Source organism: Microtus pennsylvanicus, chromosome 7 (assembly GCF_037038515.1).
Source record: "Microtus pennsylvanicus isolate mMicPen1 chromosome 7, mMicPen1.hap1, whole genome shotgun sequence".
NCBI lineage: Eukaryota > Metazoa > Chordata > Mammalia > Rodentia > Cricetidae > Microtus > Microtus pennsylvanicus.
In genome coordinates this window covers 108470444-108487372 of record NC_134585.1, presented here as the reverse complement: position 1 = coordinate 108487372, position 16929 = coordinate 108470444, and the positions used below count along the sequence as shown (strand labels likewise).

The 16929-nt window shown below is 42.2% G+C and overlaps 1 protein-coding gene across 1 annotated transcript in view; it reads right to left on the bottom strand.

Moving 5' to 3' along the window:
• The window catches only part of LOC142854046 (chitinase-like protein 3), a 50837-nt gene extending 33908 nt beyond the window's left edge, over positions 1-16929 (bottom strand). Inside the window, exons 1-3 of the mRNA XM_075979175.1 lie at positions 16812-16929; positions 10244-10351; positions 6828-6884 (exon numbers count right to left, since the gene is read on the bottom strand). Coding sequence (XP_075835290.1) covers positions 6828-6884; positions 10244-10351; positions 16812-16929 — 283 coding nt within the window. The remainder of the gene's footprint in view (positions 1-6827; positions 6885-10243; positions 10352-16811) is intronic.

Below are 16929 nucleotides of genomic sequence, written 5' to 3'. Positions count from 1 at the left end.
TTTTAAAGCACTTTTAGATTATAACTTAATCATATTCCTCCTATATACCCATTCCCCTCCTTCAAAATCTATGACCGGTTTTTACAGTAGTTGTTGCTACATGTATATTTGCATATACATATATATTTCTAAATATAACCTATTCAACCCATATAATGTCATTTGTATGGATGTGTTCAGGGCTGACCCCATTTGGCACTGGACAAGCACTTGTTGTGCTCTTCACTGGGGAAGACTACCTCTTCCACTCCCAACTTTTCTCATTTGCCAATAGTTCTTTGTGTCAGATTGAGCCCTCATAGGCTTTTCCCCCATCCAGACTGGTACATTGATTATCATTTTCCTTGTTCACTTGAAGACACAATCTCACAGCAAACTGATCTTCCTGATCCCCTGGCACTTACAATCTTTCTGTCCCCTTTTACTGCAATGTTGCCTAAGCCTAATGGACTGGAATGTTTTGTACATTTATCAAGTGGCACTGGGATCCACACCTATGCATTTTGATTGGTTGTAGTTTTCTGTAGTGGTCCAGATCTGTTTCAAAGAAAAGTTTCCTTAACGAGGGACAAATAACTATACATATCAGGCTAGAAGCTGGAAGAGGACCAGAATTTGTTTTCAATATACCATTTGGCTGTTTCCAGCATTCGTTTTTTGCGTTGTCTTTAATTGTCCCAAACTTTTAACACAGAGGATATCCAAGTTTGAAACATCAGCTCACATTCTTTGTATTAAGTTGTGTGTCATTACTCCTAGGGAGGCATGAACAAGTGTCTTCCAATCCCAGATAAGGGAACAGATAACAGACAAAAATACAGGAATCACCAAAGTCCAACTCGGTAAACCAATGTGTTTTATTGAGGTTAATTACAGGAATATGCATGAAAGGTTATTTACAGAAGCAGAAATGATGGAGAAATTGTTATTAGAATGATTCCTTAGCCTCAGGTTTTGAATCTGTAAAATGAACATTCAAGCGCTTGCTTTTCAGGACACTTTTACATATTAAATAAAATTTTGTGAACAATAAAGAGTATAATATACATCACAAAAAATATTATATAATATTTTATATGTGATTTATCTTCTGCAAAACTAAAGCTCTTTAAGAATATCACTCAAAGACCCTACTGTATGATTGTAATCCAGAAAGCAAATTTGTCATGAGTTTAAAACTAATGTGCACTAAAATGTAAGTACCAGGACAGACAGAACTACATCAAATACCCTGTGTCTAAAAAATTTCTCTCAGGCTGAAGAGATGGCTCAGAGGTAAAGATCACTGACTGCTCTTCCAAAGGTCCTGAGTTCAATTCCCAGCAACCACATGGTGGCTCACAACCATCTGTTATGAGGTCTGATACCCTCTTCTGGCCTGCAGGTGTACATGCAGGCAGAATACTGTATACATAATAAATAATAAAGAAAACATTTTTTAAAAAAAATTTCTCTCCTATCTTTTCTGCCATTTCCTCTCCCAACTTCAGGCATTTAAAAAAATAAAATAAAATAAAAACCTCGTTTCTACTTAATGTTGCCTCGTGTATGTGGCTGTAGGATCATGTATTGGAGTGAGTTCATACAACTTTTCAGGGGCAGCATCCTTAAAGAAACCAGCGTTTACTCCCCACATCCATCAACTGCTAATAACCCTGGGATTTTGGGCTGCTTTGATCTTATTTAGATCACTGATGGTGCAGCCACGCTGCCGTGTCTTGCACATGTTTGTTCACATGTTGTTCTGCTAATTCTGACTCTAATGATCTCTCTGGCCCCTCTTCTACAAAATCTCTGAGTGTTGGAAGATGAGTATGATTCAGATGCTCAAGAACTCCACAGTCTTTTCTACTATGCATGATGCCCATGTGGGGGGTCTTTGTGTTAATCACTATCCGTTGCTAAAAGAAGCTTCTCTGTTGATGATTGAGAACTGCAGTAATATTTTAATATAAAGATAAGAACTTTAGAAGCAGTTTAGTATTATGTACATTTTACAGAATAATTGTAAATCTTGAGGCAAGACATGCAAAGTAAGACATGCAAAGTAAGACAACAAAAACTTGGTTTTGACTAAAGAAGGCTATAAAATAATGATACTTGGTGATGTTGGAGAGAATATAAGAGGCTTTCTTTTTTAAAAAATATGTATTTATTTATTATGTATATAATATTCTGTCTGTCTGTATGCCTGCAGGCCAGAAGAGGGCACCAGATCTCATTACAGATGTTTGTGAGCCACCATGTGGTTGCTGGGAACTGAACTCAGGACCTTTGGAAGAGCAGGCAATGCTCTTAACCTCTGAGCCATCTCTCCAGCCCTGGAGAGAATATAAGAAACCAATTTCAAATACAGAATTCTAGAAATGATCAAATCATGAATAACTCTAATAAAAGAAACATCTCTATATTGTCAGAATCTTTATGTATTCACAACTAGAAGACTTTTTAGCATCTCCTTGGTATTAATTTATATTATGAAATGTTAGAGGGTTCTTTGAAGCCTGGGAAGAAAAGTTTGGACAGATAAATATATTCTTAGATGAAATTACAGTAAAACCATAATTTAACATCATTCCATCTACAAGGATGACTCTAACCAATAGAGGAGAGGGGGCCTGATCTGGCCTTGCCCTGTAGTCAGACTGATGAATATCTTAAATACCACCATAGAACCTTCATCCAGCAAGTGATGGAAACAGAGGCAGAGACCCACATCAGAGCACTGGACTGAGCTACCAAAGTCCAGTTGAAGAGTGGGAGGAGTGAGAATATGAGCAAAGAGGTCAAGATCATGATGGGTACACCCACTGAAACAGTTTCCCTGAGCTAATGGGAGCTCACCAACTCCAGCCAGACAGTAAAGGAAACAGCATAGGTCCAAATTAGTCCCTCTGAATGTGGGTGACAGTTGTATGGCTGGGGCAGACTACCAGACCAGACCACTGGCAGTGGCACCAGGATTTATCCCTATTGCTTGTACTGCGTTTTTGGGAACCCATTCTCTCTAGATGGATATGTTGTTCAGCATAGATATAGTAGAGAGGCCCTTGAACCTTCCCCAAAGCAATGTGCCTTACCCTCTCTGAGGAGTGGAGGGGATGGGAAGGGGGGATAAGTGGAGGGAATGGGAGGAGGGGAAGGAGTGGGAACTAGGACTGGTATGTAAAATGAAAAAAGATAGTTCGTTTTCCTTTTTAAAAGAATAATAATAATTTTTTAAAAAAAGATTGTTCCAAAGAATTATTGACAGGATGCTGAGAAAATGCCCCTGAAGAAGGAAAGTTCTTAGGCACCAAATGTAAAAATTACATGTGGATAATTCTAGGAAGAAAAAATATTATAAAGTAGATATAACATAATGATTTTTAATCTGTTTTCTTATAAGGACATGCTTTGGAATAAGTTGATGAGGACGACTGACCGGGTCTCTTCCTCAAGAGGACACCAGATCTCATTACAGATGGTTGTGATCCACCATGTGGTTGCTGGGAATTGAACTGATCTTGGGAAGAACTGGCAATGCTCTTAACTTCTGAGCCATCCCCAGGGTAAATAATAGAAGTGCCTCCCAGTGCCTGAATGGAGTCACATATTGACAGAAAAGCCGGGGAAATGCTTTTTGAACACTAGCTTGTAATTGCTATACCTAGAGCTGATCTGTGACCTGTCCTCAGGGCTCTCAACTGTCTCTTATTCATGGCAAAAGTCACCTTGCTTATACCTAAAGATCTAAAATAAAATCAGTGGGGATAACATGAGTGTCTTTGATTTCTGCAATCTCTGTGGAAACCTTTCCCAATGTATAAGTAACAGCTGTGCATGAAGGGAGTGGAGCAGAAGAGAGTGTGTGCAGAAATGGTGGAGCCAGCTACCTTACCATCTTCTGTAGGACTGGGCCCATTTTCATGACTTCTGAGACTGTGAATAGGAAATGTTCACCTGTTTGGTACATTGAATAGGATGAGGCATTTCTAGGACGAGTGACGAGCCAAGACCATTCTCAGGAAGGCACTGCACTGACTCCATATCAATGTTCATCACTGAAGGAAGTCAGCACAGGAACTGAAACCAGGCAGGCACCTGGAGGCAGGAACTGATACAGAGGTCATGGAGGGGTGCTGCTTACTGGTCTGCTCCTCCTGCCTTGCTCAGTTTGCTTTTTTATAGAACCCAGAACCACCAGCCCAGGGATAGTATGACCCACAATGGTCCTTCTCCCACCACTCCCTAATTAAAATATACCTTGCATGCTTGCCTACAACCTGATCTGATAGACGAATTTTTTCTTCTCAGATGACTTTGGCTTGTGTCAAGTTATCATAAAACCATTCATCACAGGGGTTACATATACGATATCCCTGAATGTTGAGTAAGGGGTGTTCATTTGCTAGAATTGTCTGTTATTATTCTATATATAAGGTCTTATATAGTCCTGTCCACCAATTTTATGTAAACTAGGCTGGCCTCAAACTTTTGATTTTCTTGCCTTCATATCCTAAATGCTGGGATCACATGTTTGAACTAGCACACCTAAGTCAGAGTTTTACAAATTCTTTTACTAATGTATTACACATACTTAAGAATATGTCAGTCAAAGTGAAAAGACTGACAAAGTACACAGGGACATGGTGCAAAAATGGAACCTCACCATATGGCCTCTTCCTGTTCCATCCAACATGCCCTGCCCAGCTCCTAGCTCATAGATTATATTGACTTATTTTTAATTTCATACAGTTGCATCAAGTACAGAGGATGCAAGGGATGGCTTTGTAGATGGCACCAAGATTTTCTACGGTCTTCAAATAATGGAGTTGGGCCAGGTCTGCCCCTTTTAGAAACTGGCCCATAGATCCCAGAGGAGACCAATATTACATCCATACCTGTGAATCTGACAGTGAGGTTTGGCCATAACACTCATTGCATATTGAGAGAGAGCAATACTTATAAAAGATTTTTGTCACAGATAGAAGTAAGAAATGTAACATTTTATAAAAGATACTGACATCTTTATGATTCTGTGATTTACACAAAGTAAAATATAGTGTGATACCAGAATTTGTAACAACTGCTAGCAATTAATTTAGTTAGAATACCTGACAGAAACTCCAAGGACTATCCTGTCCAAAAGTTTTACAATGAACTTACTGAAGGCTGGGGTTCCCCCAGATTCCCATCAACATCAAGTACAGTCTTCTGGGAAGAGATGTTTTGAATATCCTCAGTCAGTCTCTATACATTGGATAGCTATACATCATCATTTAAACAAAGAATTTTGAAATGTTTGCAACAACAAAGCTTTAGAAATGACTAGTTTTATTTCCCTCACCTTTACTAGGGAGAAAACCGACCAGAAATGTTTAATTACAGATCCAAGACCCTACCTACAACTAAGATTAGAACCTAAAGTTTAAACTTCCTATATCTTGACTTCAGCTTGGTATTCTTTGCTAGTTTGAACTGAAGTTTTCCTACCCTTCTGAAAAAGGTAACTCTAGTGTATCACACATGTGCACTGTGAGTGCACACTTGCAAACACACACTTGGTAGTGTGTTTCTGAGTGCCTCTATCTTGTCAGTCTAGCCAGTCGACCTGGCCCAACCACTATAAACTAAAGGAAGTCATCCTTGATTTCCCCACTTTTCTGACCTGATGCCTCACAATGTTGGTAGATGAACAAACACTATGGAAACAGCACCATCTTGCGGTGATTGATGGGAAGTTCAATGTTGGCTACTGTCCTGTAATCATTGGGAGGACACATAAGAGAAAAAGATTATCATAACCATGAAATGCAGATGCGCCAAAAACAAATAACCAGAAAGGAAACGCCGACTAAGCTCAAGAGTGTGGGTGGTCTGTTTTTAACACGGCAAAGTGATCTTTCCTAGTTTCTGCTAACAGACTCTTTCCTGAAACTATGTATCTCTTGCATTGTTATCTGAAGCCTGCATCAGAGAGGCCTAATTTTGGTGCAAAAAACTGGGGCTTTTATAACAGTGTGCTAAGCCAAGGAATAGATGGCCCTTTTAGCATATCCCTACAGGGGCACTTAGGAGCCCTGCTAAGAGGATCACTTACAAAGCAGACAGGAGTGGGGTTTAGAGAGGCCAAGAGTCCTTAGGGTCAGTGCAAGGACAGCAGGGTTTGAAGAAGGCATTTGAAGACAGGTGAGGCCTGTGAGCCTGTGCCATACCCAGAGAACCTGAAAAAAAAACCAGACCTAGGGAATAACAGGCAGTTAAAGAATAAACTTCTGGGCCTTCTCCCCCTACAATCACCTTGTCCACGGACTCTTTCTGCATGAGAAGTGATCGCCAAATCTGAACTAAAATCTCTTGTATAATGTGCATGACTGAACAGCTAAAATGTTGTGTAACAACAGAATTTAATCTCCTCCCCCTCATTAAGTGGAATGTGAAGCCAAGACCATTTCTTGCTCCCCTCAGCCCAGTATCTTCAGAACACATGCTTCAAACAAAACACCAGAGTCTAGCATACCAAGTGGGGCACACCTGTAGACCTAGTTCCCAGGAGCAAAGGCAGGAAGATGGAGCGCTCCAGGCTTGTCCAGGCAACCTAAGCAACGGCCTACCTAAAAAAGGTCTAAAGAGGAAGAAGAAAAGGATCTCAGTACGTCATTAAATGGACAGCTACAAGAAGAACTGAACGGTCATCTGTTCACTTTTCACTGGCTCTATACACAGTAGCTCAGCTACTGACAGTCTACTACTGATGAACAAATGGACGGTTTATTGGAAGCCAAGGTATAGCGGTTGGTGATGAGCTGAAGAATGTTCATAAACATTTGCCTGGGTTGACTCACCTGTGGGAACTTTGTTTAAACACAGGATGTGGGCTGAGATCTTCTTCTCTTCCGTTTCTTAGGGTGGAGGTTTGGCACTGAATGTGTCTGATCTGCTCGTGAATCTTGATCGGGGAGGGGCTGTGAGATCTTCAAAGTTGAGACTTCACGGAGAAAGTGAAAGAGGAGGATGTAAGCACCAGCCAGTAGTCATGAGACAAAAGCTCTCTTGGGGACTCATGCTGTAGAAGACGGGCTGGACTGGTCACTGAAGAGACCAGAGATGATCATGTTTCATTCACCATGCCCAAACGTCTTTGCAAGACAAAGGATATCAAGGTCTTGAAGAATTGTGCACGATAAGAACCTCCCCCACGGGACTACTTGCAAGGATAAAATGTAACAACGTATGAAAAGTACCTAGCATATTGCTCAGCTCAAACCATGCCTTCAATAAGTGTATATTGTCTTCCAAATATTTTCTGGATGTTCTTCTATATTTTCTACCACATTGAAAAGATGGGAAAGTCGGGTGTAGTGAGTCAAACCTGTAATTCCAGGGCCCTCTGGAGGTGGAAGCACAGGATCACTCACCCTTGGCTACATAGTAAGTTCAAGGCTAGTCTAGGTTATATGAGGTCTTGTCTCAAATGTTAAAAAGAAAACAGAATGGTGGCACATGTGTTCTAAGGAGTTGAATCCTGTATTATTAAGGCTTACCATTTAGGGTGTCATGGCCTTTTGCCTGTCCTTCCCTTTTCCCTAGAGTGGGGAAACCTAGACTGGCCTGGAGCTGCCAGAGCCCAGACAGGAACCTTGTTCTGTGACACAGGCTGTGTTCTAAGGAAGCAGATACAGTCGTTGTGGGGCCCCAGCTGTTTATCAGACACTGTCACTTGTGAAGGAAGCACAGAAACTGGACAGGAGGCTGGGTTCTGATGTAGCCTTGAGAAGGTTCAGCCTGCCGGGTGCAAGCTTTACTAATTTTGCTCCCAAGGTTAATCTTTCCCTATGTAAAATTGTGGAACCAATGCCAAGGCCAGCTGAGCAGTGAAGGACACATTTACTCTTGTCCAGGAACAGAAGTGGGGGGGGGACCCACAAGTCAACCTCAGCACTCTTGTGGGGTGGGAGGTGATCACATAAAAAAATGGAGTGGGAGGATGTGGTGACAGAGGAGAAGAGTATTCTCCTTTGGTGGGGGAGGGCAGTAGAGTTGGACAGGACCTCAGGGTGGGTGTCAACTGCTGTGTAGCTGAGATTAATCTTGACCTTCTGATTCCCCTACCCCCATTTTCACAGTGCTGGGATTATAGGCATAACTCTCATGCCTGGCGCTATTCCTGTCTTTTCTAGGAATGGTTGGATATTTTCCAGGAATTAGACCTCATTCTCTCTTCATTCCTTTTATGGTTCTTTCCAAACATTATTATGTCAACTGTCTACTTCCATTACAGTGGGGAGTAGATGTTATTTAGCAGACATGTGGTATTATAATGAAATTAGAAATTACAACAGTGGTTCTGGCAGCCTATGAGACTCTAATTTGATCTAGCCAACATGAAGAGGGATTTCTGGTCAACATGTATAGCCAAGCTGGGCGGTGGTGGCGCACGCCTTTAATCCCAGCACTCAGGAGGCAGAGGCAGGCGGATCTCTGTGAGTTCGAGACCAGCCTGGTCTACAAGAGCTAGTTCCAGGACAGGCTCCAAAACCACAGAGAAACCCTGTCTCGAAAAAAACAAAACAAAACAAAAATGAACATATATATCCAAGCATGGTAGCTTACAACTCAGCACTTAAGAAGTAGAAGAAATGGAATCGGGAGTTCAAAATAAGCCTTTGCCACATAACTAATTATGGGCCATCCTGAGCTATATGAACCCTTGTCTCAAAAAACAAACAAAACAAATATTGGCTTCCTGTCCTCAAAGGCAAATAAGATCAAGGCACAAGCTAGAGTTACAAGTAGGTTACCTGGACAAGGAAAGATTGGAGCAGGGCAGCAGAAGAACTGATAGCCACCTGAGGCTTTATATCCCGCACTCAGTCATTAGAAATGAACTTCCATGGTGAAGATACGGCCTTGGGCAAAGGTATTATCTGCTCCCGTGACAGCTCTGAAAACTCTGGCAACAGAAGATGCTGCTAACTGCAGCCTTTCTCTTGATGGCTATTCCCTGAAAGACTGCTCCTAAGAAGAGATGTCTGCATTGGTGAACTTCAACCTCTTGTCTGGGTCAGACATGTAGAGGCAGGTGGTTAGTCTTTCTGAAGATCTTTGTGGGATAATCTCATTTGCTTAAATGATGCTGGCCACAGATCAGAGCGTGCTTTCTCAGACAAGAGTCTCTCGTTGACTGTTGATGAGGGGGCCTTAGGCAATCAGACACACGAGTAGAGAGAGTCAGAAAGCTCACAGCATTGCTACACAGTGGAACAAAGAGGTCTCAGCGCTTCTGAGGGGTCTTTGAACATGGTTCTGAAAGGCCTCTCTCAGTTAGCATTGCAGATGTCTGGGGAGGTGTTAGAGGGAGCCTTGCTGGGCCAGAACATGAAGACATGCTATAGGACAGGAACTGAAGAGGTGTTTGAGAAGGTGGAGACTCACAGCAGCCGACCTGGGGAAGGGATGGAGTGGCATGAGTGGGAAGAACAGCCTTTGATGTAAAACACCTACAGTCTATGCCACTGTGGAAACAGCCTTCAGTACACCTACAGTCTACACCCCGCTGTGGAAACAGCCTTCAGTACATTTACAGTCTACACCCCGCTCTGGAAACAGCCTTCAGTACACCTACAGGCTATGCCGCTGTGGAAACAGCCTTCAGTACATTTACAGTCTACACCCCGCTATGGAAACAGCCTTCAGTACATTTACAGTCTACACCCCGCTGTGGAAACAGCCTTCAGTTCCCTGACTGAGTTCCAAAAGCTTTACCTGTATTGAAGATCCTTAACGCTGATGAATTGATTAGAATTTACTGGGGATAATTGGAATGTTGTAGAGCCAAAATTATCTTGAGCTACCTTTAGTCCTTTTAATATCCTTTTATCACCCACATCTCTGTCTTACCTAATTCCCATGACTATCAAGAAAAGCCTTTGAAATATGCTCTCAACAGGAAACAATATCCACCAACCCAAAAGCTAAGAAAGGCGTCAGATAGGATCTAAAGCAACACAGATTTCCTCCACTTTGCTGCAACCTGCTTACCTAATGTCCCTGACAATGTATTTGGTATGTATGTGCATTGGTTTCTGACTTTTGATTTTTATTTGTTCTGTGACTAACAAATTCATGTGACTGCTTACAGGCTTATTTTAAAAAGAAAAACTTGATTGAGTCCACATTTCTGGCCCACGGTCTCTTATATTTGCTCAAAGTAAACACTTTTTATTCTCTATGAAGCAAGAACTGTGTTTTCTCTGCCAACCTCGTGCCGATGTACTTTGACCCAGGAACCAGCACAGAGGCTGAAGGTTGAGCATGTCTGATAAGAGTCCGTGGTCATCTGCAGTCATAACTAAAGAACCTTTACACTCTAAAACCGGGGAATAAGATAAACACATGACATCATGGTTTTCTAGCACGAGGTGCCTCTTAGTACAGATACAGGACTACCGTCCCCGAGAGGAGGATAACAAAGGAGACAAGACCTACTGCTACCCCAGCTCACTGTTAAAGTCAGTGTCCAAAGTACAACAAAATGTTAGAGTAGCTGTGAAGAGCTTAGGCATCCCAGAGAACAGTGAAGACAAGGATTTATGTCTGAAGAGGTGAGAAGTCTGGAGAGAGGAAGGACTAATACTAAAAGGGAGATTCAAAGGCCTGTTTAGGGTTGCATTGGCTATTTTTTTTCTTGGAGACCTTATTGAGGTAGGCTGTCATGTAGGTCAGGTTATCCTGAAACTCAGTATGGAGAAAAGATTGGCCTTGAACTTCATCCCAAGTGCTGTGATTACAGTATGAGACGCAACAAAATAAAGAAGAGAACACAGCATCATTGTGAGTGGGAGATATGGTGGATTAGACTAGGTTGGTAGCGGTGAGGCAGTGAGCAGTGAATAAAATCTCAGGTGGTAAAATGGACAGACGATGTTTATGCATTAGATTTAGAACTAAGTGTGCTGCCTATGTTCGTACACAGCTCTTTCAGCCACTTCTTGAGGCCAAAACCTATGTGATGGTTATCACAGAATTTTATACGCAGCAAAATTTCCAACTATCTCACATGTTTGGTTAGACCACGGCCGGTCAGTTCCTCATGGTTACCATCACTTTATCAGGCTGTTGATCTCTTTCTGCTAAACTGTTCTGTTAGCTTACTTTTTCTCATCCCTTCAAGTAAATATCTCATAAAGAGCATCTTCAGGATGAAGGATTTATTTCACTCGTGTTTCACAGAGAGGGTGCCTGGTATCCACGGTGTCCTCGCTGGTGGTTGGAGCTTGTGGCTTGACATGTACATTTCAGCAGGTCAGGATAGAGAGACTCAGAGTGGAAGCAGACGTGGCCTCTTGTCTAAAAGGTTCCACGGCATCCCAAAACAGCATCATCACTGAGTATCACATAAGCCCCTGAGGCTATGAATGTTCAAATCAGCTCATAACTTTCACAAACCATTTCTTTCCCCTTTTTGTTTTGTGCCTTCTGGTTTCAAGTTTGCTACTGTACTTCCAGGTGTAATGTCGATATCCCAGGACAGCAGAAACAATGAAGGAATGAACGGGGTCAGGCAGTTTAATGTGTTCCTTTCTACTCAGGACATAAAAAGTTTCTTGGAAGCCATAGCCAGTGAAGTCCCCATGACATCACACTGCCAAACTTAGAAGAAACAGTTACAGTAACTTGTTTGGTTAAAAAAAATTACAGCATTCCAGTAAGAATGAGGTGGCACACACCTTTAATCTCAGCACTTGAGAGTCAGAGGCAGGTGGATCTCTGTGAGTTCAAGGCCAGCCTGGTCTACATAATGAGTTCCAGCCCAGCCAAGGCTAGATGGTGAGATTCTGTCTCAAAACAAACAAACAAATAAATAAAATCTTAAAAGTATAATATTCCTTTGATTCATACTAAACTACATAAATCCCAATAAAGCAGTCTAACAAACAAAATGAAATCACTCATAAGAAAATTCCAAAGGAAACTCAAATCTTTTTCCTGACTCTCTAAGAAATCAGGAGAGAAAGGCATGATGGTGCAAATCCTCAAACATGTTAGCTTCCATCTGCACAGTACTGAAGTCCCTCTTCCTTAATCCTTATAAGAAAAGGCAACAGACATCACTAACAGTGACAGAATCAGTTATATTTTGCTTGTTTATCTTATAAGAAAAGTAGCTCCGAAATGGCCAATTCTCTTTTTGTTCTGTTTCTGCTTTCTTACATCTGACTATAAAAGCAACCTTTTCTACTTGGTCCTTTCTATTTAATAAAATGAATTACGTCCGGATTCTAGAACTAAAAATAAAGCCAATTAGGACCTATTCATATAAAATATCAGCCATGCATTAAGGGAAATAATAGTATTATTCTGAGCCAATAGGAGTGATCATAGTCCAGGAATTACCATATAAGCCAATGTTCTTTGGTGAAAGAGATTATCAAACTGTTATAATCACAGAACAAAACAAAGTCATGAATCCATTTATTTACAGAAGAATGTCAGAGGAGTCACAGGGAGGATGAGTTACAACTTGGGAGAATCTCTCTTATCACAGTTAGGCATTTATATCATTCTTAGCGTTAGAGCTCCAAGAAGCTCTACGTTTGTTGGGCTCAACAGCACATTCTTTTTTTCCTTTTCATTTATTCTTCCCTCATACAGCACAACAATACATCACGACCACATTCTCCCCTCCCTCCACTCTTCCCAGTCCCCTACACACACCTTCCCTCTCCCCCAGATCCTCTGCTCCTCCAGAAAAGAACAGGCCTCCCAAGGATATTAAGCAAACAGGGCACGACATGATACAATAAGACTAGTCCCAAACCCTCATATTAGGACTGAACAAGGCAACCCAGTAGGAGGAAAAGAGCCCCAAAGAGCAGGCCAGAGTGTCAGAGATGCCCCCCACCTCCCCACTCCCACTGTTTGGAATCTCAAAAAATCCTGAAGATAAATAACCATAGCATATTTGCAGAGGACCTAGCACAGATTCCTGCAGGCTCTGTGATTGTAGGCCAGATATAGTGATCAATGGTAAATGGTAGTCAGAAGGCACTGAGGCTGTGGTTGGCAAGACTGTAAGAGCTAGAGGCAGTGAACAACGACAAGGAATTCGTGTTTTTCCAGCTACAACAGGCTGCTGCTTATAGAGTTCACAGCAATTGAGCCAGCATACACAAGACCAAAACTGCAAGGTCAAGCAGATAGTATCATAGCATGAAGAGAAATAAACATTTTTGCCCATTGGTTACCTTTCTGTGTCTGTTACAAAGTATCTCCTCCTCACCACAGGATCACAGATATGTTGATAGGCTGTTGGCATAACGACATTTTTTTTTTGGGGGGGGGGGTTCGAGACAGGGTTTCTCCGTAGCTTTTGGTTCGTGTCTCGGAACTAGCTCTTGTAGACCAGGCTGGCCTCAAACACACAGAGATCCGCCTGCCTCTGCCTCCTGAGTGCTGGGATTAAAGGCGTGCGCCACCACCGCCCAGCTATAACGACATCTTTGTAACTGTATTGATTCTTTGAATCAGGCCTGCCCAACTTGCCACCCAAGGGCTGCATACATCCCAGAACAGCTATGAATGTGGCACACCACATTTGTAGATTACAATATCATGTGGCAATGTAAAAAAGTTGGAGGTCCATGTAAAGACACATGTGTGTCCTTCTCTTTGGTTATCACACTATTGAAACAACAGAACCCAAAGAACTGGAATTTCCCAGGGAACTTTTTTGTTTCAAGAAGGGAAAAACTAAAGCCCCAGTGCCAGCTAGAAAAAGAATGTGTGTTTCAGGAAAATATTTCATGTGGTTCTGAACTTTACCAGACTACCTCGTGAGAGAGATGGGAGCTGAGATAGAATGATGGGTCAATGATGGGTGAGACCAAACTAGGGTCAGGTTTGCTTAGGGATGCCTGCCTCTGTTCTTCTAGTTAAACCTAAGCTTCATGTCAGAACCCTGAAGATGGATGTCCACGGAGACAGTCGCCAGACTTCTTCGATCCTCTTCCAGTGAATAAATGTCCTTTTTCTACTTTCACTATCGCTTACTGTTCTCTTTGATTGGCCCGTTTAGGAAAGGCAGCTGAAACTAGGCTGTGAGGGCCGCCAGGAACCAGGATCAAACTCTAAAGTCTCCAGTAACATTGTAGGTCTGGAAGACTTCATAAACAGCAGATAGAAAGACTTTGAGGGGCGGGGGCATGAAGAGGTTCACCATTTCAAGTTATAAAACCATGGCCTATGGAAAGAGCAGCCCACTACCCCTACCCCTCCCTGATCTGTGTAGAAGATAGTAGGCCAGTTTGGTTACCTAGGAAACAAGGGAAGTACAGAGTGAATAGTGTACAAAGAGTAAAATCGGTATGTATTTCAAAGATGAAAACAAAACCCATGTGGTTGGTGTGTGTGTGTGTGTGTGTGTGTGTGTGTGTGTGTGTGTGTGCGCATGTGTTTGGGAAAAAACATATGACTGGTCACTTAAATCTGAAAAAAAATCATGTATCAAGATCTGGTTTTGAGAGAAGAAAAAAAAAGATAAACAACACAATCAGAATTTTAAGTTTCGTTTTGAAACAGCAATGAAGGAGGAAGGATAAAAGAATCCGGGAACTAGTGGAATGATGGAAGTTAAAGTGAGAATATTGTGTCACCCTCACAGCCAATGGGAGTTACATTCTTCTCATTTCACAGGGAAGTAGTTTCCTGAGAAGCTCTCAAAGGGCAGACCAGGATTGAGCATCAAGAACAATGGCAATGGGTTTTTTGATCCTACTGCACATACTGGCTTTGTGGGAGCCTAGGCAGTTTGGATGCTCACCTTACTAGACCTGGATGGAGGTGGGTGGTCCTTGCACTTCCCAAGGGCCAGGGAACCCTGATTGCTCTTCGGGCTGATGAGGGAGGGGGACTTGCTTGGGGAAGGGGGAGGGAAATGGGAGGCGATGGCGGGGAGGAGGCAGAAATCTTTAATAAATAAATAAATTAAAAAAAGAATTCTTGACATAGTGCTTGGTGATCTTTCTTACTTCCGCTGCAGCTTGCCCTCCCCTGCACCCCTAGTCAGCACACAGTTTGAGCACAATAAGCGAGGCAGTCACTTGTTTACTCCTGCTCTCTCCCTTCTCCCCATCTCTGTCTTCAGAAAGACTCAAGAGAGGACTCTCTCGCAAACTGTTCCATCAGATACAAAGACAGGAAGTCTCACAAAGACCCTGAGGAGCAGACAGCTTCCTCTGGTTAATGTTGTGGTCAACATTCCTCCTCTAAAGCAAGCTGCTAAACAACCTTGGCCCCACTTAGTGCCCTGCCTCCTGCAACAAGTCTCTAGCTTCTTGATAAAAAGAAAACTGGTAACTAGGACTAATTTGCATTTGGTTTCCTTTGAGCACAAACCAACACCACACACCCACTCCCCGTGCCTTTTTGTAATAAATGCACATTCACATTCACCCTGGGAACTTGGTGTACACGTTTTCTCACATTGCCTGCGAAATGATCGCTCCTCAGACCTCACATGTCTCGTGTGGTCCATCAGCTGCTGATTACGATATATTCTGCTTCCTCCCCTGTCTAAGGACACTTGAGTATTTGGAGTATTCGGCAATAATATGAGTTCCAATACTCTTATTTGAGCCACATTCTTGTCGAAAATTTCCCTTTGTGTCAGCAATTTCTGGGAGAGTCATGTTGAATATGGAAACTTTTGAGGGGACTGAGATCAGGTTCATGTGGTTCGGTCCCCAGCACCCAACAGCACAACACACAGGAAATAACAGTGGCAGGTAGTTGGGGTGGAGGACGAGGGCAGGACTGGATTACAGCTATGCCACCCATTTGGACCTCAGAAACTGTTCTCTCTTCCTTCCCTTTTGCCTGCTGCTTGGAGGATTGTTTAATTCTAAGTCCTGTAATTTCAAAAGAAGGACATGAACATGCCCTGTGTGTGTGCATGTGTGTGCATATGTGTGTTCAATTTTACTATTTGTGGTAAGTGACTAATACACTGGGCTCAATAGGCATATGAAAAACAGAGGTGAACTACATGTTGGCTGGAGTCTGGTGCAGTGACAGAACTGTGTTTCAGTAGGTCATAATGTAACCATCATAGCAGTAAACATACAAAGCAGTTGTCTGGGCCAACATATCTAACCAAGAAGATTATTAATTATCCCATGATTAAAGAACAGACAAGATGAGGATGGTTATTCTTAGAAAGGTTATTCTTAGAAAGGTCTAGGACTCATATTGCCAAACTTGACCATATGAGTTCAATCCCCAAGACCTGCTTGGTGGAAGGAAGCAAACAACTCCTGCACATTGTCCTCTGACCTCCACACATGCGCTGGTGCACGTGCATCCATACCCACGCACGAAAAGAAAAGGTATTTTTTAAAAAAATTGTTTAAAGTTTGTGAGTAAGGGCTACAAAAGGAGGTTAGGGGTAGCAAAGGGAAGAGCAGATAAGGAAGAAGAATCTACTAAAATACACTTTGTTTGAGAATGTTAAAGTGGCATATAATACCTTGTTTGCTAATTTAACATACAAAAATAAATTTTAAAAACCAAAAATGTTCACTTTTTTAAGTTCAATAAGAACATCCTTTAAGGCTGAGACTGTCTTTCATACCCTTATCAGTATGTGTAATTCCAAGAGTGCAGGCTCCTTGAGGACACTCAGAGTGGCCCTAGTTTTTTGTTTTTTACTTTGTGTTGCATTTGTATTTTGTATGAGTTTACACATGCGCTTGTGTGCTCTCATGGAGTGTGTGTGTGTGTGTGTGTGTGTGTGTGTGGGACAGAGGACATCTTTTGGGAGTCGCACTTACTTCCATCTTGTTGTGGGCCTTTCAAACTGTGCCTGCTCCTGCACTCCACGCTGCAGACTAGCTGGCCCTTGTCTCTGTCTTGCCATACAAGCTCTGCCCCTAACATTTTCTGTCGCAT